The sequence below is a fragment of the Microtus oregoni genome, unplaced genomic scaffold (genome assembly GCF_018167655.1).
Source record: "Microtus oregoni isolate MIOR12 unplaced genomic scaffold, Mior012 000001F_ref0000356, whole genome shotgun sequence".
In the NCBI taxonomy this organism is placed as follows: Eukaryota; Metazoa; Chordata; class Mammalia; order Rodentia; family Cricetidae; genus Microtus; species Microtus oregoni.
Window position 1 is genome coordinate 93,130,903 of NW_024543060.1, and position 25,860 is coordinate 93,156,762.

At 43.5% G+C, this 25,860-nt stretch overlaps 1 protein-coding gene across 1 annotated transcript in view; it reads right to left on the reverse strand.

Annotated features, from left to right (window-relative positions):
• Window positions 1-7,609: 7,609 nt before the first annotated feature.
• The window catches only part of Cry1 (cryptochrome circadian regulator 1), a 53,305-nt gene continuing 35,054 nt past the window's right edge, over window positions 7,610-25,860 (reverse strand). The window contains exons 3-13 of the mRNA XM_041674912.1: window positions 23,768-23,910; window positions 21,093-21,277; window positions 20,265-20,353; window positions 19,230-19,370; window positions 18,837-19,148; window positions 16,999-17,150; window positions 16,535-16,737; window positions 16,330-16,422; window positions 9,391-9,444; window positions 9,212-9,319; window positions 7,610-8,226 (exon numbers count right to left, since the gene is read on the reverse strand). Of these exons, the coding sequence (XP_041530846.1) occupies window positions 9,216-9,319; window positions 9,391-9,444; window positions 16,330-16,422; window positions 16,535-16,737; window positions 16,999-17,150; window positions 18,837-19,148; window positions 19,230-19,370; window positions 20,265-20,353; window positions 21,093-21,277; window positions 23,768-23,910 (1,476 nt within the window). The 3' untranslated portion in view covers window positions 7,610-8,226; window positions 9,212-9,215. The remainder of the gene's footprint in view (window positions 8,227-9,211; window positions 9,320-9,390; window positions 9,445-16,329; window positions 16,423-16,534; window positions 16,738-16,998; window positions 17,151-18,836; window positions 19,149-19,229; window positions 19,371-20,264; window positions 20,354-21,092; window positions 21,278-23,767; window positions 23,911-25,860) is intronic.

The following is a 25,860-nucleotide window of genomic DNA, read 5'->3' on the forward strand; positions in this document are numbered from 1 at the left end:
GGCTTCTCAGACCAAATGAGTGCTTTATCCACTAAGTTTATGCGACTCTAAGTCCCTTGCTGTCTGTCATCTTCACCAGGAATGGATTCCGCCTCAAGAAGCCGCTTCCTGTCATTCATAAAAAGCAACTCCACATCTGCTAGAGTTGTGTGTGCGCTTGAGCGATGCAGTCGCCTCTTTGGCTCCGTGTCCAACTCTGCTTCCAGCACATCCTCATTTTCTTCCTTCACAAGCCTCCAGCCCATCAAAGGCTGACTGCTTCCTCTAACTCCAACAATGCGACACCTTGGCTCCTCCCAACTGGAGTAGGGGATCCTTGCCAGAAGATTTTCTGATGAACTCTACCCATATCCCACGACTTTGCACCTCAACAAAACACTAAAGAAGCCGGGCGATGGTGGCGCATGCCTTTAATCCCAGCACTCGGGAGGCAGAGGCAGGCGGATCTCTGTGAGTTCGAGACCAGCCTGGTCTACAAGAGCTAGTTCCAGGACAGGCTCCAAAGCCACAGAGAAACCCTGTCTCGAAAAACCAAAAAAAAAAAAAAAAAAAAAACTAAAGAAAGACCAGCGAGATTGCTCTGCAGGTAAAGGCGTGAAGCGCGGCAATTAAAAACTCAGAGACAGGTACTGGGGTTTAAACCTGAAGACCAGAAAAGTAAAGCAGCCCGTCACTGCATCTTACGTTGACCTCAGTCTGAAAGGAATCTCGGAATGAGACTGTGTCTGAGAGCTGTCTCCTCCCATCTTATATTCCTTTCTAGTTCTGGGATTAAGGGTGTGCACCCCTACCGTCTGGTTTCTATGGCAAGTTAGTGTGGCTACTGGGATTAAAGACGTGTGCCATTGCTGCCTGGTCTGTAAGGCTGGTCAGTGTGGCTGTTTTACTTTTCTGATCCTCAGGCAAGCTTTACTTACTAAAATACAAATGAAATGCCACTACCAAGGTGCTTGTCACCAAGGCTGCTGATCTGACTTTAAACTTAGAGACGAACACGGTGCTCCGACCTCCACACATGCACCTTGGCGCACCCCTCCCCACCGCCCCTAAATACTTTTTTTCAGCTAATTAAAAAAAAGGCCAACACATTATCTACGAAGAGCAATAAAGGCTATAACATCCAAATGCGGTCACTCACATTTACCCCTTCAGCTGTACCCTCTCCTTCTCCACCTCTCCTTTCTGCAGTTCGGACATTCACTGCCACTCCTCCCACGGTCCCCTTGGTCCCATCCTCTTGGCTGATTCTTGCAGATCCTTCCTATTCTGCTTATGGCTCTCACTAAAGGCAGCTGCCCTGCAACCAGAGCTGCTCAGTAGTTCCACGTCCTATTTCTCTTGGCTTTTGTAGCTTTTGGCATTATTCGACCACTTGTTTTTCAAAATGTTCTGTTTGACTTCCAAGCTACCTCTCCGTGTTCTTAGGGCTCCTCCCCCTGTCCCTCCACAGTCTCATCTGTAGGCTTGGTAGCCTGAAATTCCAGCCTAGGAAGGCTGATGCATGAGTTCTAGGCCAGCCTGCTCTACCTCGAGTTTTTCAGGTTAGCCTAGGCTGCAAAGTAACAACTTGTCTCAAAAAACCAAATTATATTACAATTAAAGAAACACAGACCACGAATTGGAGAGAGTAATGTGTATGTGTACTTGACAAAGGGTTGGGAGAAGAAAAAGGAAAGGGGAAATGATATATTTTAATTAAAAATACCTTAAAAAACGGGTAGGGTTTTCCAGTGGCGGGGGCGGGGGGTAAGGGGAAGAAACCAAATAAGCAAGCATCCTTTCCTTCTTACCTTACAGTCCCCAAAGAGCCTGTCCCTGCCTAGAGCTTCAGTTACTTCAGCTGGGGCTTCCCCACAGCTTCTCAGATGTGACCCTGTCACCCTCCCCCCACAACAGACTGTTCAGTGGCACTTTAGGACAGACACACAGCCATTTGTAGAAAAGACTCTGGGCTTTGGTGCCACCTGAATCCCCACCTCCCACTCTTAGAAACCACAGTCACTTTCTGAGCCTGAGGCAATAACTGTTCCCACCCCGGCCTTCAAAGGCTCTGGGCTACTCTCACGGTGCTAACTCGCAGAACTGAGGGTCACTTTCTTAAGGAAACGTCTCCCTCTGACCTTTTAGGTGAAACCTTATGTCCCCTTTATAGGCTTTTATGCCACCAGGGACTGCAACTCTACCTAGGACGGCTATGGCGATCCATGTTTCTGTGTCGGTATCCCAGAAGAGAAGACCCTTCACGTCACCATGCTCTAATGGGCTCCATCTCCGCCCCTTCGCAGACTGCCAACACTGACTTTGCGAAGGAGGAGCAGGCGCCTTCCCCTGTGCTTGCGACTTTCACAGAAGCATTTATCAGCAGTTTCTTTTTGTTCTGCTCTGCTTTTTTTTAAAAAAAATATTTATTTATTATGTACACAATATTCTGTCTGCATGTAGGCCAGAAGAGGGCACCAGGCCTCATTACAGATGGTTGGGAGCCACCATGTGGTGGCTGGGAATTGAACTCAGGACCTTCGGAAGAGCAGGCAATGCTCTTAACCTCTGAGCCATCTCTCCAGCCTTCTGCCCTGCTTTTTAAGCCCAGGCTGCCATCAGGGGTGCTATGCACTAGGTCTCCCGCACACACTTCTTCATATAGACTTTCCAGAAAAATAAGGCCCACACCTTTCCCACTTCGGAAATGGTTTTAGCAGCATCTGTGAGCAGCCTGTAGTCATCGCGGGGGGTGGGGGGGTGGGGGGACAACGACGACGACAGTGGACCCTGTTGTTTACTTTCTGTAACGAGCAAAGAACATGGCCCATGAAACAATGAAATCAAATTAACAGAGCAAGGCCATGGAACAATGCAGAGGGAAAAAACTGAGTTATTTCTGCACAGCTACACCGCTTTGGGGTTAATTTCCAATTAGCCATAACTTCGGGAAGCTACTTCACTTTCTGTGTCGGCAGTGTGGGCAACAGGAACATGGGACGCTGCTCCTCGGTGAAAGTGCGTATTAAATGAGTTAATATTACAAGTCATTAAGAATATTTTAAAAAAACCCTCACATCTACGCTCACTAGACCACAATCCACCTTAAAGACGGGTGCAGGAATGGCAGCTTTCCCAAGGCTGCCATCCGATAGAGGTAGTCCTACTTTCGGCCCTGGGTTCTATGTCCGGGGATGCGGAGAAGCGCTTCGTAAATAAGTCACATGATCTGCTCTATGCAGGTTCGCGTTTCTTAAGCATTCTTGAGGTGTGAAATGCATTTTTTTATACTTAAAACAGTCCACCCGATAACACCAATTAATTTCTGATCTAAAGTTTTAAGTGAATCCTATTTCTGCAAGCAAAATCGCAGCTACAAAATTGCTCAGAGGAATTAGCACTGCCAGGGCCGATACAGGGGCCTGAGCAGCTTCCCTTCTGGAAAACTCATGGTGTTCCCCGATTGGAGTGTCTGTGGGGACGTTCTCGGTGGTTAGCTGCTAACCATGACCCTGGTGAGCTGGCTTGGGGCTCAGTCCGAGCTGGAGGAAAAGGGGGTGGCTCACCTGTGGGCGGCAGTGCGAGCACAGGGCGCAGCGGGGATCCCCTGGTCCTGAGTTCCCACTCAGCTCCACAGGCCTCTCCTCCCTGGAAACAGGTAGGCGGCTGCGCTTTGCTCTTGGCTGCTAACCAATCAGAGCTCGGGAAACTGATGAGCAAGTAGTCACGCCCCCACGCCCTGAGCGCAGCCAATTAGACTACGGGATACGGTAGCGTAGCTGTCCCGTGGGAATTAGCGTGGCACAACCGGACTACTGTTGGCCAGTGCCACCTGGCGCTTCCGTCTCAGCCAGCTCGGCGGTTTGCTCGCTTTGCCCCTTGGAGAAGTCACAGCCCCTTAGAGAACAGTACCAGAGGCTGTAGTCTGTAATGTAATCTGATGGAGTCATTCAGAACTCTCAGAACAGTTTAAAACTTTGAAACCTGACCTCCCTGCGGCGCTCCATCGCTGCTGTGAACTGATAAACGGCCTAGAGCTTTACGGTCTCTCATCGTGATGCCCGAACTCATAAAGGCAACAAAGCCAGAATCTTTCGTCCACCCAACCAGCCTCAGCGCCAAGCCTGTGGAACTGCAATGCAAGGGCCAGAAACGAATCACATTAACAACGGATCAATCGCAATGAGAGTTGAGCGCTACCCCGGACAGAGTACCCTGTGCCCACTGTTGTCTGCAGCGGAGCAAGGAAAATGGTGTTTCCCAGGACCTCACACACTAGGCTGGGATATACTGAGGCTGCTGCCCGTTCCCCACCCCTCTTGTAGAGCAGAGGCCCGTGGTTACTGATTATGTTCCCAAGAGCAAAGCTTGACCCACAGTCAGGACTCAGGAAATGGTAATCAAATCTGATTGCAGCCTTGCCCCTTGAGGTTTGTGCTCTGGGCGTTAGTTGGAGGAACCAATGACTTGCTCTTGAGTTTCACGGAAGCAGAGTGAATTCTCAACTCAAGATTAATTCCGTTCTGTAGGACACTCTGGAATTTACTGAGCAGCTATTACAGAGGGTAGGCTATTTTATGTCCAGTAACCCTTCTTGGTATATCAACACTATTCGCGGATTTATTACAGTCCTTCTTAGAATTCGGGATGTGCTATTCTCATTTGGAAAAAGGAAATTCCTGTAAGACATAGAAGAGGAATAAACAGTCGTCACACCTGTAATCCTAGCATCCAAAAGGTGGATGAGGGAGGATTGGTGTGGGTTCAAGGGAAGCCTGGGCTACAGTAAATTCCAGGCCAGCCTAGGTTGCAGTATAAGATCTCAAAAAACAAACACAAACCAAAACCACCACCACGAAACAAACAAACTCAAACAAAAAAGAAACAGTTACAGGTTGTGAAGTCAAGACTTGGAATCGCACGCCATGCAGTCACTGTCGGGAGCTGGGGAGCAGAGGCGAGCACCAGGGCACGGGAGGTTTGCACCAGCGCTCCGCACGACTGGAGGAGGAGTATGGACCCTGCACACTGCAATCAAAGGGGGGACACTAACTGCGCCAACCGTATCAAATGAATGCCGTCAGACTTGGCCATACAGCACACACAGAAAAAGCCTTAGGAGGAACATCATGAGTCTACTACTCTGCATATTTTCAAGAAAATTACAAAAATGAGACAATTCTGAGGTCTCTAAGATATAAGCAATGCGTGGAAATTATAATGGTTACAGTGGTTTGAACGCTCACTGTTTGAACACCCAGGCCCCAGCTGGCAGAAGTGTTTGGGAAGGATAAAGAGGTGTGCGCTTGTTGGAAAAGGTATAGCATTGGGGCAGGCTTTAAGGTTTCAGACTTTTGACATTCCCAGACATTCAGACACTCTCTCTGCTAAATCTTAGTTGTGGACCAAGATGTGAGCGCCCAGCTGTTCCTTTGCTTTGTTATCATGGAGTTTAGCCCTTTGGACCCCTAACCCCAGCTAAATGCATTCCTTTATAAACTGCATTGGTCATGGCGTTTCATCATAGTAGCAGAACATTAAATTAAGGAAATGAGGAAACTTTGTAAGTTAATTCAAAAGTCTGGCTCCCTCAATTCAGTTTTCCAAAGTGTGTAGTCACAAGAATTCCAGGATTCAGGAAGCTGGCTCTTTCCTCTGCTCACTGGCCACTTGTGCTCTTGGGTGTGCCTTTTCCTTCCTCAATCATCTGTCTACATCCAGCTTAAAAGGCATGGTTTTCTCTCTCTCCCTCTCCTGGCACTGCCAGGGGTTTCACCTAGCCTGTACTATGGTTTCTCCTAAACTCTAATAAAGTTGTTCTTTTTTTTTTTTTAAATAGATTTTTATTTATTTGTTATGTATACAATACTGTGTGTATGTCTGCAGGCCAGAAGAGGGCACCAGACCTCATTATAGAGCTACCATGTGGTTGCCGGGAATTGAACTCAGGACCTTTGGAAGAGCAGGCAATGCTCTTAACCACTGAGCCATCTCTCCAAGCCCCTAAAGTTGTTCTTAAGCTAAAAGAATAATTCAGGAGATCAAATAAATAATAATAACTATTATTATTGAGGCAGAGTTTCTCTGTGTAGCTTTGGCTGCCCTAGAACTCGCTCTGTAGACCAGGTTGGCCTCAAACTCACAGAGATCCTCCTGCCTCTGCCTCCTGAGGCAGGATTAAAGGCGGGCACCATCACCACCTGGCTTAAATGAAAGATTTTTAATACTTCAACCTCTGGTAGGGTTTCGATGACTTAACTCTGCTTTTTTTGCAGGGAGAACTCTGTATTCAAGGACAGCGTGAACTGGCCTTTTTTTCTTCTTCTTTTTTTTAAAGATTTTATTTATTTATTATGTATACAACATTCTGCCTCCATGTATGCCTGCAGGCCAGAAGAGGGCATCAGATCTCATTACAGATGGTTGTGAGCCACCATGTGGTTGCTGGGAATTGAACTCAGGTCCTCTGGAAGAACGGTCAATACTCTTAACCACTGAGCCATCTCTCCAGCCCCCTGGCCTTTTCTTTAGTGATTCTTTCTTGCCACAGTGTAGACCAAGCTGACCAGCTTTCAGGAAACAGCACGTGGCGGCAGCGTTCCTATGCCAAGACACTCACCTATGTTAACAGTGAATCTTTCCCCCGGGATGGCCATAACTCTCAGGCCACTGACTTCTGCAGTTCTGCCGAGCACACTCATCAGGCAGCCCACAGGACGGTTTAGTGAAGACAACTGGAACGCTACCGTTTGTGACAGCGGTGACAACAAAGCTGAGCCCTTGCCTTCTTGACTTTTTATTATTATTGAAATTTATTGAGCATTATTCATTTACTATCCAATATACATTTTTAAAAGGCCTGTCATATAAAATCATGTTTATGCATCTTGACTCAAATTTATCCTTTTAGTTACCTTTAAAATAAAATCACTGACTTTGTGTTTGTGCATGCGTGTGTGTGTGTGTGGCGTGTGTGTGTGTGTGTGTGTGCGGTACTGAGGATGTAACCCAGGTCCTTCCACATTCTAGGCAAATGCTCTACTACTGAGCCACACCCCCACTACGCGGTGTCTGAGGAAAAGGAAAAGCCAGTGGCTGTAATAGCCTTTAGTTGAAGGTGCCTAGTGGAACACAGTAAGGGGGTGACTGGGAGCGGCCCTAGTCCACACAACCCGGGGAGCCAGGCTAACATTCGTGGGTGTGGGCTGTCCTGCAGTGCTAATGAGCACTCTGTATAAAACGGGATATATATTATATATATATATATTATAGTATCTATAAAGCAGACACTGTTCTCTTTCCCATTTAAGATGGTGAAATGAAGACGGATAGGTAAGCTTTTGCCCACTATCTCAAAGCTAACAACTGGGAAAAGACAAGCTTTGACTTCAGAACCACACTCTTAACTGCTGCTCACACAGCCTTACAGTGACAAAACCCTTTATGTGATACAAACAATGAGATTTCAAATCTTTAAGATAGTTCTGAAAAATACCAGTTTGCTAGATTGATAATACTTGCTCTTTTATTCACAATGGTGACACGTGGCTCTGATTATCTGTGTCTGTATCGCGTGTCACACTATTCTCTTACCCAGAACAGAATGAAAAGAGACACCAAGTACACACGATTCCATATTTGCATATACTTTAATAACAAAAGCCACTTTAGCTATAAATGAGCAAACAAATGGGGAGACAGAAAGAAGTGAGCACACCCACTCGTGTGAGTCTGAGCAGCTGCACACGGCTGGGACACAGAGGCAATGTCCACCACTGGATCTCATGTATTCTCTAAAGCATTATTATCAAACACTGCAAAATTAGGTTAAACAATGATGTCAAGAAAAACGTGTCCTAAACTTTTAACAAAGTCTTTTAAGAAAGTCTAAAAACTTCCCATTTTCTTGCAATGGCTCTCAAAACTTGAGTTTTATATCAGAATATCTGTTAACTTTAACCATACATGAAAAATTATCAAAAATATACTGATGAGTCTATACTAACTGTGACTATATTTACATTAAGCAAATCTTTTACCAAGTTCTTTATATACAAATTAGCACTTGTCCTATGTGATATTCATTAAAAAGTTAAAAACCACAGAAATGTTATTAGAAATAATATGTTCAAAATCTAACTGCTTTCCACAAATGAAGGACATTTTAAATAATATAAGTGAAGCGAAGTGACTTCCCGCCAATCTCAGGTGCGCCAGAACTCCTCCTGCTCCTGCATGCTTTCTGTGCTTTAAAGGGAAAAAAAATCAATTAAAACTTCTGCAAAGAATTAGATAATAAAAATTGATGAGCATTTACTGACTTTAACTTCAAGAAAATTATAACTAGGTAGTATAAAAACTATGTGATAATGTAAACAGCTTAAGATAACCAAAAGTATGAAAAATCTTTCAAAACTGGCAAAGTAGCATGCAAATATTTTTTAAAACAAACTCCAGAAGTACATCCATCCATCTATCTATCTATCTATCTATCTATCTATCTATCTACCTACATCTATCTATCTATCTATCTATCTATCTATCTATCTATCTATCGTGTATACAGTGTTCTGTCTCATAGATGATTGTGACCCACCACGTGGTTGCTGGGAACTGAACTTAGAACCTCTGGAAGAGCAACCAGTGCTCTTAACCTCTGAGCTATCTCTCCAGCCCCAGCATGCAAATATTTTTAACACAAAACAGAATCACAAATTTAATTAAATTGAATGTAGTACCATTTTTGATACTTCTAAAAAGGGTCAGCATTGCTTAAAAAGGAATGATGTAGGTTTCAGAACCAGTACACCAGAGAAGGCAGGGGCATGACCTGAGCATATGACGTATCTGTGCAACACTAGCACGCAGGAAGATGACACAGAAGGATCACTGCAGTTTGGGGCTAGCCTGTGCATGTGGTCACAGGTAGCCTCGACTACACACCGAGACCATGTCTCAAACCTCTTCCCTCCTTGATGATCAATGTTGAGAGTAAAGGTTTAGAGAGAGCATATTAAAGTTACTGAAATGAGCGGGCTCCTGTGTTTTAAGCTTACAGTCACATCTCAAGAAAATCTTGTCTTTGTCAAAACCACAGTGTTTCAAGTTGAAACACAGCAGCAGGTTCAGGGAGCAGTACTCCGAGTGCAATGCTGCCTCCCGTTCAGCCATTAACTGGGTTATAACAGCTGCATATGCATCCCAGAGACCAGACCGCCCCCCAAGTATTTACCACATCAGTGACTGCTCTGCCGCTGGACTTTGGGACCAGCACTCTGGGTGTCCTCTTCCTGACTAGGGCGCTTCCCGTTGCTGAGGCTGGGGCCCACGGAGCTTCTCCCTGCACATGTACAAAGGCGTGTGAGGTGGGCGAGGAGCAGGGCGCAGTGTGCCCAATTGCTTTGTCCTTACCTTGCTGACCGTCTCCGTGAGCATAATGCAAAATACCACTTCCTTGAGAGCAACCTGCATTTCAAACAAAAGAAAATATCTAAAAACCCAAGATGTTTATTTTAAAGACTTTTTTTATTTTTTAATATTTGTATTTAACTTTTCTCAATCTTAACTCTGAGCCAGAAATCACATCTCAAAATCCAGAAAACTGAAGTTGAGGCTGACCACTGACAGTTCAACTACTGGTGGTACTTTATTTTTATTTTGTGTGTAGTGTTTACGTGTATGTATTGTGTGTGTATGTACATGTCATGTATGTGCTCGTATGTATGGAGCAGAGGTTGTTAGGTGTCTTTCTCTATGACAGGGTCTTGCACTGAACGCAGAGCTCACCAACTGGATGACTGGATGGTCCGTGGGTTCCAGATATGTGTAACCACACCTGGTTTTTACATGTGTGAGCCTCTCATTATTTCTTAAAAGGTTCATTTTCTGTTTAATTATGTGCTTGTATGTGGGGATGGCATATAAGTGCAGGTGCCCATGGAGGCCAGAGGCACCAGAAGCCTATGGAGCTGGAGTCACCAGGCATCTGTAAGTCACCCAAAGTCTATCAGTTCCGGATGGTAACTGAAATCGTGAACAAAGCACATGGGCACCAGTGAGAACAGATGCCCTTCCTTCAGCCCTGCTGTCTTGTCCATCTCCTCTGTCAGAGCCTTTAACTGTATTTCACTGGAGACGGGAATAAGGATCTCCTGACGGGAGTTAAACAATTCAGGTCACGAAGACAAGACACAGACATGAAACAGTTCCCTAAGCAATTTTATTAATGCTTTCAAAATGAAATTGACTTCCTAACACAGGGGAGCTTTAGAAGTCATTTTTTTTGTCATTGTGCCCAGGTTATGAAAAGTCTATGCAAGCCAGATGTAGTACATGTTGGTAAGCCCAGAAATGAGGGATGAGGCAGGAGGCATAAGAAGTTCAAGGGCATCCTCATCTACCGCAGCAAAGCCAGACTTTGAACACAAAAACAAAACAAAGAACTCAAAACATATCAGAGAGAGAAAAAGAAAATACAGCCACACGGCCCATGGGGTAGGTCAGGCCAAGACTACACTTATTTCTGCTGGGCATAGTGGTGTGGACGTGCAGTCCCAACAGTAGGAGGTCAAGGCAGGAAGACTGCCGCAAGTCTGAGGTCAGCCTGGCTTACACAGCAAGTTCCAGGCCAGCTACGACAAAAGACTACTTATTTCTTTTTCCCTTTTATTGAAAATAGATTCTTTTCTTATACAATGCATTCTGATTAGTTTCCCCTCCTCTATGCCTCTCAGTTCCTTCCCACTTCCCCTCCCGTCTGGATCCACTCCCTTTCTGTTTCTCATTAGAAAGGAACAGGCTTGGGCTGGAGATATGGCTCAGAGGTTAAGAGCATTGCCTGCTCTTCCAAAGGTCCTGAGTTCAATTCCCAGCCACCACATAGTGGCTCACAACCATCTGTAATGAGGTCTGGTGCCCTCTTCTGGCGTGTGGGCATACAGACAGAATATTGCATACATAATAAATAAATATTAAAAAAAGAAAGGAACAAGCCTCTAAGAGATAACAACCAAACACGACAAAATATAATAAGATAAAACAAAAACAATCACATTTCTCGACAAGGAAACTCAACAGAAGGACTCAGTGAGTGTTTTAAAAAGAGGGCAGGGATTTGGAAGAGCGTGTGTGAGGGTGAGGGACTGGAGGAGAGGGAAAGGGGGTGAATTTGATTAAAACATTATATGCATGTATGAAATTCTCAGATTCTGGAAAGATGCATTGAAATTGTAGTAAGTCTATGTTAAATGGAACTACACAAGGCATCTTTTCTGCTTTATATTTCTCTGAGTTTTCTACATTACACTGAGAATTATTTTATCATTCCCCCTAAAATGAATCATTTATGCCTACTGTTCACTATAGGCCTATGTGCAGTCTGGGAAAAGAGCCTGTAAAACGCCTTCTAACACAGTTACCTGAATGGCTATGGTGGTTAACACTGTCAATATGACAGGGTCTAGAATGACCTAAGACACAATCTCTGAGCACCCCACTCTTGTGGGCAGCATCTTCCCATATGCTGGGGCCCCAACTAAATAAAAGGATACAGCAAGCTGAGCAGCACCCATCACTTGCTTTTCCACTGTGGATGTCACGTGACCAGCTGCCTCTATTCCTGCCACCATCGCTTCCTGGTAATGGTAGATCCTATCCTTGACTATGAGTTAAGATAACCCTCTCTCCCTCACATTGCTTTTGTAAGATACTGTTCACAACACAATGAGCAACTAATGGTTGAGAATATAGTTTCCAGTTTTTGTTGTTACATTAATAAAAATTACTTTGAGATGTATGTGTATGTATGTGCATTGTGTTGTATATATGTGGCCTGTGTGTGCTCGCTTGCATGCATGCATATGCACCTGTCTAGAGGTTACTGGCCAACTTTTAGGATTCCTCCTTCTCCCAGTGGATCCCAGGGACTGATCTAGTTCATAAAGCTCTGGGAGAGAACAGCTTCTGATTTTTAAACAAATCCAGTTTCCTATAAGATCTCCTTTGCAAACAAACACCAAACCTGCCACCTGTTTATCATGTCCGTAACCCCAGCTCCCTGGAGGGAAGATGAATTTGAGGCTGGCCTAAGACCAACTGCCAGACTGTGTCAAGTAAGATAGGAGGCAGGGCAGGGATGCAGCTCAGGTGGTAGAGCACTTGCCAACATGCAGGCAACCCTGGGTTTAACCCTCAACTCATAAAAACTAGGCATGTGGCTGTAATCCCATCACTCGGAAGGCAGAGGCAGGAGGATCTCAGAGTTGGAGGCCAGCCTGGTCTACAGAGTGAGTTCCAGGTCAGCCAGGGCTCCACAGAGAAACCCTGTCTCAAAAGAGACAATGGTTCTTGAGCTTAGCAGCACAAGTTTATTACAACCATGACTTCTCGTTCAGATCCACTTCACCTGAACACATAGAAACAACTGGTGTGGGAAGTCCTGTCTATGTGTTGTTCTACTGGTTAGTGAATGAATCTGCTTCGGCCAGTGGCTTAGCAGAATAGGACAAGGCAGGAGTTCCAAGCAGTTAGAGGAGGAGAGAGGGGAAGCCATGGAGCTGCCAGAGGAGAAAGGCACGAGCTGCCAGCTAGAACCTTGCCGGTAGGCCAGGAGCCTCGCGGTAAAATATAAAATAATAGAAATGGGTTAAGCGAAGATGTAAAAGCTAGCTGGCAATACTGGTGATTAAGTGATTGGCCGATCAGTGATTTAAATAATATAGTTTCTATGTGGTTATTTTGGGAGTCTGGGCGGCTGGAAAATGAACAAGCAGCCTCCCCCAACAAACAACTGCTTATAGGGAATTATATTATCAGTAAATCAGTTTTCCAGATGCTAAGTTCATTTCCCTAACTCATATTTTAAAAGGCACATTAAAATGAAACAAAAGCATGCACACTCTAGAAATAAGATGCCAACCACACACGTGTCTACCGTGAGTCTGACGGGCACGGACACACTACTTATCTGGCTGAGGTGACTCAATTGCACAAGCAGGGCTCGCCGAGGAGAAAGGCTCTCCTTACTCTCCCATACAGCGCTACTTTGAACAACTTACAGCTTGAGTTCTTGCTACACAAGCATATATTAGTGTCTGCCTGGCTGGGCGATTTATGCTCAAAGGCAGTGGAAGGACTGCCCCAGGACGTTCTGAGATTTTTGGGCAACAATGACCGGAGAGTAAGCCGGCTCAGAAGATCAGGCAGTAAGTGCACAGCACTGCTGCCCTAACCCTGAGGGCTGCCAGCAGCAGGTGCATCTCGGTGTCACTGGATTCACCTGTTTTGAGTAGGCCCAGGGCTCTGTTTTAAAGTTAATTTAGCTCTGTGCAGCCACAGCCACGCGTCCTCGCACCCACTGCAGACACCCTCAGTCCAGAGTGAATGCTAACTTACAGCTTATGTAAAGCAGGGCTTCTCAACAAGGGGCTGCAACCCCTTCGTCTGAATGATACTTTCATGGGGGTGGTGCATAAAATCATCAGAAAACACAGATTATGATTCATAACAGTAACAACATTAGTTATAAAGTAGCATGAAAATGATTTCATGGTTGGAGGTAACCACAATATGAGGAACTATCTTACAGGGTCACAGCACTAGGAGGGCTGAGAACCACTGCTCTAAAAATAACATTTGCAAGATGTTATTTTTCCTGTCTAGCTCACAGTGACACATGTTAACATACTGTTCATTCTTTTATAAATAACATTTGATTGCATGGGCACACAAGTCAAGTTGTCACAATCAGTTGTTAGCCTGTGAGGAACGTATGTTTTCTTCTGGGAAACTAGTTTGGACTGGGATTTGGGGGCTGTGCAGTAAATTCATGCCTTTTCACACTCTGCTCTCTCTCCACAGCTTCCAGGGTTTTCCTCTGGGCACCTGTTTTGTCTTTTTCACAGCACTAGGATTTCTCCCCTACTCTAGCAGGCATCTAGGAACCATCCTGCCCCAGTCACTCTAGGTGGTGTGTGTCAAGCATCACCTCACAACACTTTCAATCTGCACTTCTCTGACAAAGGTAGTTTTTTATTAGAAAAAAATGTATCAAAAATTAAATTAAAACTAAATCAGTTTGGTACTAGGAACAGGTGGCAGCTATTTCACTCTGGGTCTATAGCTAATTTCCTGAGCGTAAAAACAACAACAAAAAAAGAGTTATTTGCATTTCAGAGTTAGAATTTGCCAGTCATTAAAAAAAAGGAAAAAAAGCAATCCCCAAAAGAGAGCTGCCTATTACCTCAGAGGTAGAACACAACCCAAACGCCAACGAGAGCCATGACCTTGGATGAGCCTGGTGGCCCACAGAAAGGACAGGGGCTGGGCATGAGCAAAACCCTAGAGATCTCCCCACAACATACGTGTCTAGCTCTAAAACGTTTTCGTCTCCACCTGACAATTAAAACACTGTCAATCCACCATCTTCTAAAAAAACTGGCCCTAGGTTTGTCGGCTCTCAGGGATTCCTCCCTTGCACCCACTCAACCAGTGGCTGGAAGTGTGTGTGTGTGTAGTTCGTCACTTTTTCTCCTCTATACTTCATTTAGACAGGAAGTATTATGTAGGCTGTATATTCTGCATGTCTTTTAAATGTTTCAGAGAATGAGCCCAAGAAACGGTGTAGGTAAACATTTACATGAATATAGTAATTTCATGATTAATTCTATCCATAAAAATGATCTTATTTTATAAATTCATGAAGCAAAAGGAGCTCGCTTAACTTGCTATCATGATTAGATTTGGGTTATCCCAAACAAAGTGGACTCGGGAGCACTTGGAGCCAACTGGGCCACCTGTCATCCTTCCGGCCTGTCATCACAGTGCTCCCCAGGGGCTGTCTCTCACACTTGTGAGTTGAACAAGAGATCTGAAAGACTTTCAAAATGACACACCAAGACCTCCTTCCAAGGAACCTTTCTGAAGTGGATCTTGGCAACTGTTTGGGGTTGGGTCATGTCCCAGCAATGAAATATTCACCCCACAAACAATGCATACAATACCACACCTGCAGAGGAGATGGGAGAGAGCTGAGAGCGGCCGTACAGTCCCGTGCAGTTCTTACGAGCTGGGAGAGCTTGGCTAAGCAGCTTAACCTTCCAAAGACGGATTCCTCAAGTACCAAGTGAGGACCCCACCACTCACCCCATGAGATCACTGTCACCACGGAGCCAACCCCCTATTTCCCGGTGCATGACTGGCAGGAAAAATAGGTTTTTCTTCCCTAAAAAATAATCCTACAAAGACAGTATAAATGTGGCTTTTATAGAGACATAGGAACTTTCTGGTTACAAATATTTACTTTTTAAAGGAATTTTATTCTCGGATTGTGAAAATAGCTCAGTGTGTAGAACACCTCCTCCCAGCATGAAAACTCTGGCTTTAATTCTCAGCACCACAAAAAAAGAAACAAACAAAAAACAGAAAAAAGCTTTATTTTTAATACCAGCTTAGAACATGTACCTAAAAAGAAAGCACTTCTGAAATGATGCTTTCTTTTGAATCTAGTTACTTGGCCTCATGTGATTTTTGGCTGTAACTTTAGAAAACTAATATAATGCCTTAAATTTCCAATATACACTGACTTTTAAAAAATACAGATACCTATTTTCAATTTATGTTTGTCTGTGTCTGCTTGTCTTTATGTACACAGTGTGTGTGCAGGTGTCTAAAGAGGCCAAAAGAAGGTGTCAGATTTCTGAAGATGGAGTTAGACACAGCCAGCTGTGAAGCATCTAGCATGTGCTCTGGCAACCTGACTCGGATCCTCTGCAAGAACAGCAAGTGCTCTTTTTTAGATACTACTGTTACATACATTTAAAATTACTAACCACCATCACAGAGACTTTGTAAGAACTCGTGTGCAAAAGCATGAGGCAGCCATGTGACAAATACTTCAGCTACTCGCGCATCTTTAACACGTCACCAATGGACAGAGGGGACTGTATTATGTGTGGTAGGTGGAATGTGACTGGCCCCAAATCTCACAGGGAGTGGCACTATTAGGTGTGGCCTTGATGGAGTAGGCGTGGTCTTGCTGAAGGAAGTGTCACTGTAAAGGCAGGTTTTGAGGTCATGCTCAAGACACCATCCAGTGTCCTGCAGGCCGCCATGCTCCCCACCATGATGATAATGGACTGAACCTCTGAACTGTGAGTGAGCCAGCCTCGATTAAATGTTTTCCTTTGTAAGAGCTGCCATGTCATGGTGTCTCTTCACAGCAACAAGAACCCTGTCTAAGACCCTGTATGCACATATGGACATAAACAATCCATAATTTCATACAGTTTCTAAGCAGTGGTGCTTATTCCAGTAAGGCCACTAAACAGTACAGCATAGAAACTTCTTACTTACTTCCTCCAGTGCTGCAGCCTGGGACACTCTCTCCAGCATAGCCCATGAGCCCTCCGTTCCCATTCGGATTAGAGGGTACCGAGGCAAGAAGACCTAAAGGGAAAAAAAAAACACATTTTCCTATTAAACTTACAACTAAGGCAAAATCCAGCGACAGTTGCACAGCTGAAGGAGACCAGCCAAACGTAGCCCGTGACAGACATACCTAGCCCTCGGTACCGGGAAAGCTGTTGATAGATCTGCTTCATTCTCTCAATATTCAGGCGGCTTGCCTCAGCGTGGTTCACCATCGGCTTGGGGTAATTCACTCCTATTAAACATTTGGCGACCTTCTGGATACCTTCGGGTGCGTTCCAAGGATCGTAGATGTACTTTGCAGGGAAGCCTCTCAGGACAGGCAAATAACGTCTTTTGGGAGAAGAGATGTTTTAATGAACTGCACATTATAACAGAACATGAACCATGAGTGACACAGAGCAAAGCAGTATCACTTGAATGACGTGTTTACTCTCTCTGCTGCTCATCAGAATTCAGAGAGGAGCCTGCCTTTGCCTCCTGGGTGCTGGGATTAAGAGCGTGTGCCACCATGCCCCTAAGTGCTGCATAAGCAGGAAAAGCTCTCCTTTGGAGCAGCTCTTTCAAACTGTACAAACATCACCCTTCCCTTACCTGATATAGTCTCCATTGGGATCTGTCCTCCTACCAAAACCAACAGGGCAGTAGCAGTGGAAAAACTGCTGGAAAAAAGAACTGCAGGACAGCCACATCCAACTTCCAGCATTTATGCTCCAATCTGCATCGAGCAGCAATTCTTCAAAGACCTGCAGAAGTAACAGTAACCAATCAACATTTTTAAGGTCACTGTGGATTAAAAGACAAGAAATCTGAATAGAACTGTAAAATTAAACATTACAAAATAGATGTTCTAACAAGCAATTTCAGGGAAAGAATATACTGTAAATACAGATTTCTGGATAGAAATTACTTCTATAACCGTGAAGGTTGAATGAGAATGGCCCCCACAGGGGAGCATGTACGCTAGTGCATGCACACACGCGCGCACGCACGCGCGCGCACACGGTCTGTAGTTGGTGAAACTGTTTGGGAAGGATTAGGAAGTGTGGCTTTGTGGAGACAGTGAGTCATTGGCAGTGGACTTTAGGTTTCAAAAGCCTACTCCAGCCGGGCGGTGGTGGCGCACGCCTTTAATCCCAGCACTCGGGAGGCATAGGCAGGCGGATCTTGTGAGTTCGAGACCAGCCTGGTCTACAAGAGCTAGTTCCAGGACAGGCTCCAAAACCACAGAGAAACCCTGTCTCAAAAAAAACCAAAAAAAAAAAAAAGCCTACTCCATGTCCCATGTATGCTCTCTCTCTCTCTCTCTCTGGCCATCACGACAGGGAGCATAGCAGCAGGTAGGCAGGCACGAAACTGGAGCAGTAGTAAAGAGCATAATCTGAGCCACAAGTACAAAGCAGAGAGAGAGAGAGAGAGAGAGAGAGAGAGAGAGAGAGAGAGAGAGAGAGATTGGCGACTTGTCAGACCACCAGTAGTTGACAGCCTCCTACAGAACATGCTTCAACTTCCATAGGTACTCAATGAGTTGAACACCTTTACCCATTCAGTTTCAAGTGAGTGTATGAACACAACTTCCCTAGGCAGTGCACAGGAAGAGTTCTTCCTAGATGAATTCTTGCTGAGGGAACATCATAATAAACTTTTATTAAGCTGTACGTTAAGTTTCAGGCTTCAATGTATGTATTAAAGCATGTATGTAAGTCTTACGCATAGTTACAATGGTGATGTCAGAAAACACAGTATGCTTCAATGTATGTGTATTAAAGGCTTACTAAGATGAGGTAAGATGATTGATAATCCCATGTAATAGGAATTCACTATTTCTAAGAGCTCACGGATAAGTATGACAGAAACTCTCACCTATAAGTACATCTATCCAATAAATTGCTTTTGTTATTCTTAAAGACAGACAGTAGCCCAGGCTGGCCTTGGGTTCCAGACATTCTCATGTCTACATGCTGCATGGGATTACAGACATGCACTACCACACAAGGCCAGAGCGAAAGCGCTCAACAGTAACAGTTTTCTTATGGGAGGCTGGCTTGGTCACAGAGACGACTTTTGGCTACAGTTTAACTAGGTCCTGCCTGAGTCTGACACCATGCGCGCTCGAACTATTTACATTGTGGCTATGCCTGAGTCTGACACCATGCCTTCGAACTATTTACATTGTGGCTATTGTATGCTTTATCCGCTGAAAAGCTAAACTACAAAACAGACAAGTGCTCCCTCTCCCCACCATATACCACCCCACCAACCTCTTCCCCACCTCACACTGCAGCCCAAGATGGCTTCCTCCGTCCTCGGCCTCCCAGGCTGCTCTGATTTCAGACGTGCCCTAGCATGCATATCTAGGTGTAGACCAGACTCCAAATGCTTCTGTAATAGTTACAGGCTCCTTCAAAGGCTACATTAGTCATGACACTCACCTTCATCCCTTCTTCCCAGCTGATCCACAGGTCACCACGCGACAGGAAACATGCAACTGCATGTCTGGCTAAATGGTGAATCCAGCCCTCCTGACGAAGCTGTGTCATGATGGCGTCAATCCATGGAAAGCCTGTCCGGCCTTCTGCCCATTTGGCCAGAGCCTCAGGATTCTTATCCCAAGGGATCTGAACACAGATGGGGTTCCCTTCCATTTTATCAAAGCGTGGGTTGTTTGTTGCTGCCGTATAGAAAAATTCACGCCACAGAAGTTGCCCATAAAGAGAGAGGGGAGGGGAGCTATTTTTCTTTACCTGCAATTAAAAAGCATAGAAGTATTATCAGAAAAAATGTTAAAAGTATTTCAAAAAATAGGCTCTGACTTTAGATAATACCTTCTTGTAGAGATCTGTTAGTTTGAAATAAAACAGTCGACATGATAAGCAACCAAACCGGAGATACGGGCTGAGTCCAGTGGGGCTTGCAAGCAGGGAATTCGCGTTCATCCGAGGTCTTTCAAAGTTTGCCACCCAGGCCTGGAAACAAGGGACAAGCACATGACTTCCTCAATCACGTCAGTGTCAGAACGACTCTAGTGAGACAGCCCAGCAGTTTGGAGAGTACCTGCCACCACGCCTGAAGACATGAGCTCAATCACCTCGCCCCACGCGGAAGGAGAGGATCTATCTCTGGGGCACGTGTGTCCCAAGAGTTCAGAGGCTCATGGTCACATGAAGGGAGTTGGAGAATCCCACAAATAACTTACAGGTCCTAACTGACCTACTACAGAATGGATCATAACTATTCTAACTTACAGGTCCTAACTGACTGACCACAGAATGGATCGTAACTACTCTAACTTACCATTAGTGATTGCATTCATCTCCTCATTGTCTAACATCAACAAGCTTTATTAAAAGTGATCTCAGAGTATATGGGTGAGGGCTTATGGGGGTGTGTGTGAATAAACACAATACACGTGAGCCTTGTTAATTTGTATCATCAGTATGTGCTGACAGTAACAATAACAAATAAGTGATACTGCATCGTGATACAGCCACAAAGGCACACACACGGTAAATACAGGAGTCTTGTGGACAGGGGAGCGTGACTATAGGTACAACCCTGCTCTAGCTCCAGTGAGGTTACCTGACACAGGAGTGAGGATCAGAAGCAACACCATGGCACTAGCAACAGAGGGAATAATCAAGAGGAAGGAAAATGGATTTAAATGATGGCTAACAGCGATTTCACAACTGTTCTATTTGTGCTGTTTCTGCCATCTCTGTGGGTCCTTTTCCAGCAGTCTATGCTTTGTTTTCAGCCTGTGGGTGAGCCACCCTGGATGTGCCTGACGCCACTAAACAAGACTGAAATCATTCTGAAAGCTCATTTGGAATTGTGAGCTGGGTACATGATCGACATTGTACCTTTCTTTCCAAATGCCTTTCCAAACGTGTAAGTGCTTCAGTTTCTCCTCCTGGCCACACTGCAGAGGACAAACCATCTGTATCAAAGCCTATGGGAAAAGATAGAAAAGAAAATCAGCATGATTATTGTTATTATCATGAAACAAAAATAATATGTATCAGGAGTACACAGGAGTGCACAGGAGTGCACAGGAGTGCACAGGAGGAGTACACAGGAGTGCACAGGAGTGCACAGGAGGAGTACACAGGACTACAGAGGACTGCACAGGAGTACACAGAACTGCACAGGAGTACACAAGCCTACACAGGAGTATACAGGCCTGCATAGAAGTACACAGGACTGCACAGGACTGCTTAGACTTGCACATGAAGGCCTACACTGGCCTCACCAGATGTGAGACTCCTGCCCAGAGACCACAATACAGCCGGGACAACAAGCCCCTCCCCTAACACTTATCTTCAGAATGCACTTCTTCACAAGGACAGCAGGTCACGTGTTACAGAATATACAAAATATTTAGATTCTGAGGTTTTCCCTTTATTTTCCCCTTTACTTTTCTTCCAATTAAAATTACATTAAAAGTAAATTTTCCAAATGATTTATGATATTAACTCTTTTAAAATATATTTTAAATTATTTGAGTTTCATACAATGTATTTTGAGCACACTCACGTCCCTTATCCCCCATCCCCTAAAGCTTCCCATCCTGACTTTGTGTTCTTGTTCATCTTTCTTAACAAAGCCATTCAGGTCCACTCTGTGCTGCCCATTTACTCTGGGTGGATTTTTAACTCCTAAGCACCGTGTTTCTAAAGAGCTGTACCCACCTAGCTCTTCCAGGGAAGGGACTCCATACTTTTCATCATGGTCATCAGACAGAGGGGTCACACACGTTCCTATCACATCTGAAGTGATGGTCTCTGCTGGCATCTCCAGCGGCTCCATTTTGCTGACAAGAGTCTGAAATCTTTTGTAAGTGAGAGGTGGCTGTCCACCATTGAGCTCGATGATCCTATTGCAGGAGCGAGTAAAACACAGGAAATGACAATAGACTTTGATAAGCTCAAAGACTTAAGATTAGAAATCTATCAATTAGGACCTTTGGCATGACCAGAAAATGTGTTCAAAATAGTTAATGAATCTAAAAATCATTCTTTCAAATTCTTAGATATTTATTATGTGTCAAATAATAGAATATGCAAATATCAAAACATTGATGTCAAGTTAAAAATAACAGTGGCTCAACTAGCCTACAGGATGTGTATATAATAACTACCATCAATGGACAAGTGAAAAATGAGCTCAAGGAATCTCAGAGGCTCTATACAACTCAACTAGGCTGATGATTACACCAAGAAATTGTCAGTAAAATTAAATTTGTTGTGTGTATGTGAGGTTTGCACCATGATGCTGCAGGAAACATACAGATACTAGTTTTACTGAAGAGTAAATGATCTCACTGGTAACCTGTTCCTGTTTTGTGGCTAGAATAGCTAAAATCCACTGTGCAGCACAACTCTCAAGCCATCAGCACCTCTTCAACTACAGCCCGCACGCTGTGTCTTCCACCCCCAGACATTCTCATTCTGTTCCTGTATCTTTTCTTCTCTGTCTTCCCATTTCCTTGATCAGTTTTCATTAAGACTATATAGGTGTTTTCTGTTGTATGTGTGCCTCTGTTAGACAGCAGTAACCCCTCTCTGAGCTTCTGTTATCTGTGGTTCAGTTATGTTCATTTGTGCTGCAAAATATTACATCTAGACGATATAACTTATTGTAGAATAGTGTGTTAACTGTTCACTACTGCTGTTAACTTCCTATGGTTTATAATTTCCAAAGCAAGCTTCATCGTTGTGTGATATTTAGACAGAAAGTGCAGGGTACGCAGGGCTTGAATTGGTGGTTTAGGGGCATCTATCTACCAGGGCTTTTGGAATGTCATCCTCATGGATAAAAAGAGAAATACCAAAGATATATGTACACCAAATTCCAAATCATTACATTTTTTCCAAGTCATTTAGACTTAAGTACATTATGTCGTGATTGCTGACCACGATGCCTCGGTCCAGTCACACTTCCAGGACACCTGCGAAGGTCTGCTGTCTAGACACTTTCACAGTAACTAATTATGCTTTTTCATTCCAGCTATCTGCTTACAACTACAGGTTAAAGCAGCTTTATCCTTTAGGTAGATTAGCAAAGATCACATAACTGATAACATTGCTAATCAAGTATATCTTCATCCCAAACATAATGTATTTTTCTTTATACCTTAATATCAATTATATTTACAGAAAAAAAAATCAGGAAAGCTAGTCTTGCTGTAAGTAAAGTTTGTTTTGGTTTAGTGTCCTGAGATCACACCCAGGACTATAATGAATTTTGCTGAGTGCAATGATGCTACAATGACACGATCACATGTCTCTTAAATATCTACTAGAAAACTGGAACCCATAGAAACATTTTATACATAACATAAATATGATAACCTTTAATATGCATTCATAAACAATCCAATAAAAATTAAGTTCACAACACAGCCGAGTCTCCCACTTAGCAGCAATTTCTCTTATCCCATTTGCCTCCTTATAATCACTCGCTGCAGTTAAGAAAACTGGTAAACTAGAAGGCACATTTTATTACCAAAAGGGCTGGGCACTTCTAGGTTTATAACAAGGTAAGACATCTGTCTGAATCAAATCATGATTCTATTCATCCACTTGCAAACAGAAGTTAATTTAGTTTGATATGTGACTTACAAAATTATTTTGTTAATGGTAAAATGTGTACATAATTTAAAAGGTGAAATCATTTAATAAGTACATAAATGGTGATCTTTTCATATTTATAAAGACGATTTCATGCCAGCAGTTACTGTAAACTTGCACAGCTCATGAACTCCCTAGAATTTTAGCACATGCTACACGCTAAGCTCAATTTGGCCACAGAATCTTTGCTGGCCAAAGTGCCTCAGAGACTGGATAGTGTTTCAATAAATACACTGACCAATAGGGGATGATACCATGGTCAGAGGACCCTAGCTGGGTAGTTACATTACTTCTATTTTTTTTATTCCTGCCCCCCATTACTTCTATTTTCATCTCAGCTAAACGAAAGGACAAAAGAGTACCCACATAGTAACACAAAATATATCAAGGTAAACTATGGCTGTGTGTCAAACACATAGCTGTAAATTTAGAAATACTGACATCCTAGAAAGGCAATACTGGGTAAATCAGTAGTTGGATAAAAATGTGTAAATAACATTTCTTAGTTTAATGCTGAAAGGCTAAATACTTTTTTTATGCACTATATCTATAATTTTGGTATTGCAACTGAGCAAATGAAATCACAGCAGCTGAGTAAAATGCTCAGGGCTTGGTGTACATTCTGGTTTTGTCATTTCCACTTTATAGCCTTACTCAACTATGCACTTAACGTCACCCAACAGAGTACTTAACAATGTCACTGTATATTCCTCGCAATAAGAAGCTCGCCTTACTTGTCCAGGTCGTACAGGGTGTGTGAAATGCGCACGATGACTTCCACCCCAGCCTCGGTGGCCAGCTTCTTGATAGCCGCATCGCGCTCCTTCCCAAAAGGCTCTGAGTCATACTCAATGGAAAGTTTAGTGATGCTCCATTCCTAAAGCCAGATGAGAGAGGGGGCAACAAGACATTATGGTTTTATAAATGTGTTCTTCTTCTAACATCAAATAATGAAAAGCTCAACATCTACATCAAACAATATACATAAACCAAACTTCAAAAATGTGGGTGGAAAATAAACCATTTGTCAATGTGAAAATATGACAAATATATGCTAACTAGATTCTGGGCACTGTGCCAGGCATGAGCAAATTTAGCAACATACTTATTGTACTCTTCTATACTACAGTGTTTAGGTAGTATTTATTTCAATTACTTATATTGCTTTATTTATTTCTGAATGAAAACCACCTCCATTTGCTTTTTTGCAGATAAGGTTATTATTTTTTTTTCTAAAAAGGGACATGTTCAGGCTTACAGAGACACATGAACTTATATCTGGTGATTCTAAGAACTTCTCTTTAAAAAGCCTTTGATAGCTGATATGATATGAACTGTTTTGCTTAGAATGACTTATTTCTGACTATTAAAATGTTGACAGCAAACTGGGTGGTGGTGGTGGTGCACCCTTTAGTTCCAGCACTTGGTAGGCTGAGGCAGGCAGATTTCCAGGTTCTAGGCCAGCCTGTTCTATAAAGTGAGTTTCAGGACAGCTACTCAGAGAAACCCTGTCTTGAAAACAACAGCAACAACAACAAAAAGTTGACAGGAGAAAACTTGGAACGAGCAATAAAACAGCAACTATTGACTACTATTGCATCAGTAACTCACGTCTTTATAGTTGCTATAAATAAGGAGACTATGACTTAAGGGAATTAAATGATTACCTCAGGATGGTAGTCAAGTTTTGTTGAATTCTAAAATCTATTCTGATTTACTTCTGTTATTTAAATGACTAAATGATACCACATGAACAGACCAAAGGTGTCACCGATGGTACAATGCACATAATACATTTGGCAATTGATTACCTTTCATAAGGATTTAATTTATTAATCTTTCAGATAAAGAGATTTAATTTTTTTTTTAGTGTGTACATTTGTGCTCGTGTGTGTGGATGCCATAGAAGCCGAAGAAGGTATCAGATCCTCGGGAGCTGGGGTTATGGAGCACTGTGAGCTGTCGTTGTGGTGCCGGGATCTGAGTCAAGTGTGCTGGAAGAGCGGTGAGCTCTCTTATGGCTGGGCCACCTCTCTAGCCCAGTGCATACATTTAAGATGTATTTAGTCATTTATCATACCTTCCTAGAAATAAATCCTTGAGAGAAAAATGATGAATTAAACACAAGCACATTTTAAGCTTAGATGCTGGGCATGTTCTCAGCTGCTGTGCCTTAAATTCCCATCAGCACTGCCCTAGAGTGACTGCCAGCTGCACGTATTCATTATCGTTCAAAGGCGTCTTTGAAACTGCTAGGAGAAAAATAATACATTTAAAAGTTTTTCCTTTCTTGAAGGTCTGGAATGTAACAGCAGTTAACAGATGATTACCTTAAAGTTCGTATTTGCTAGTACAAATGTCACAGTTTTGAAATTTAAGGATAAACTGTAAACGAGAGTAGGAACCATAGTGTATACACACTTATGTGTTTATTTCATGCTAAAGTGTACAGTCTAGCAGTAAAACACCCCAGGACTGGAAGCTGAGGGTCTCCTAGTGAAGACTGCTCACACTGCAGACACACTGTTAGTGAGCAGAGAGCACGGGGGAGCATGGTGAACCCTAAGCACCATGGCTTCCACGTGCACGCTTCTGTGCATTGCAGCCCATGTCCTCTTGATTCTGTTGTAACTGTGTGGTTTCTTAGAGCTCCTGTAATTTAACAACAGAACCCTTCATTGTGTAAGTCATGAAGACCTTTACCCTAACGAGTACCTTGCAATTAGTTCTGTGTATTTTTTGAGAAATAATATTTTAGCTGTTAAGTGTTTGAGGTGAATTAATAAATAATACTCCCTGTTATTTTTGCTTTTTGAGTTCAGGCACA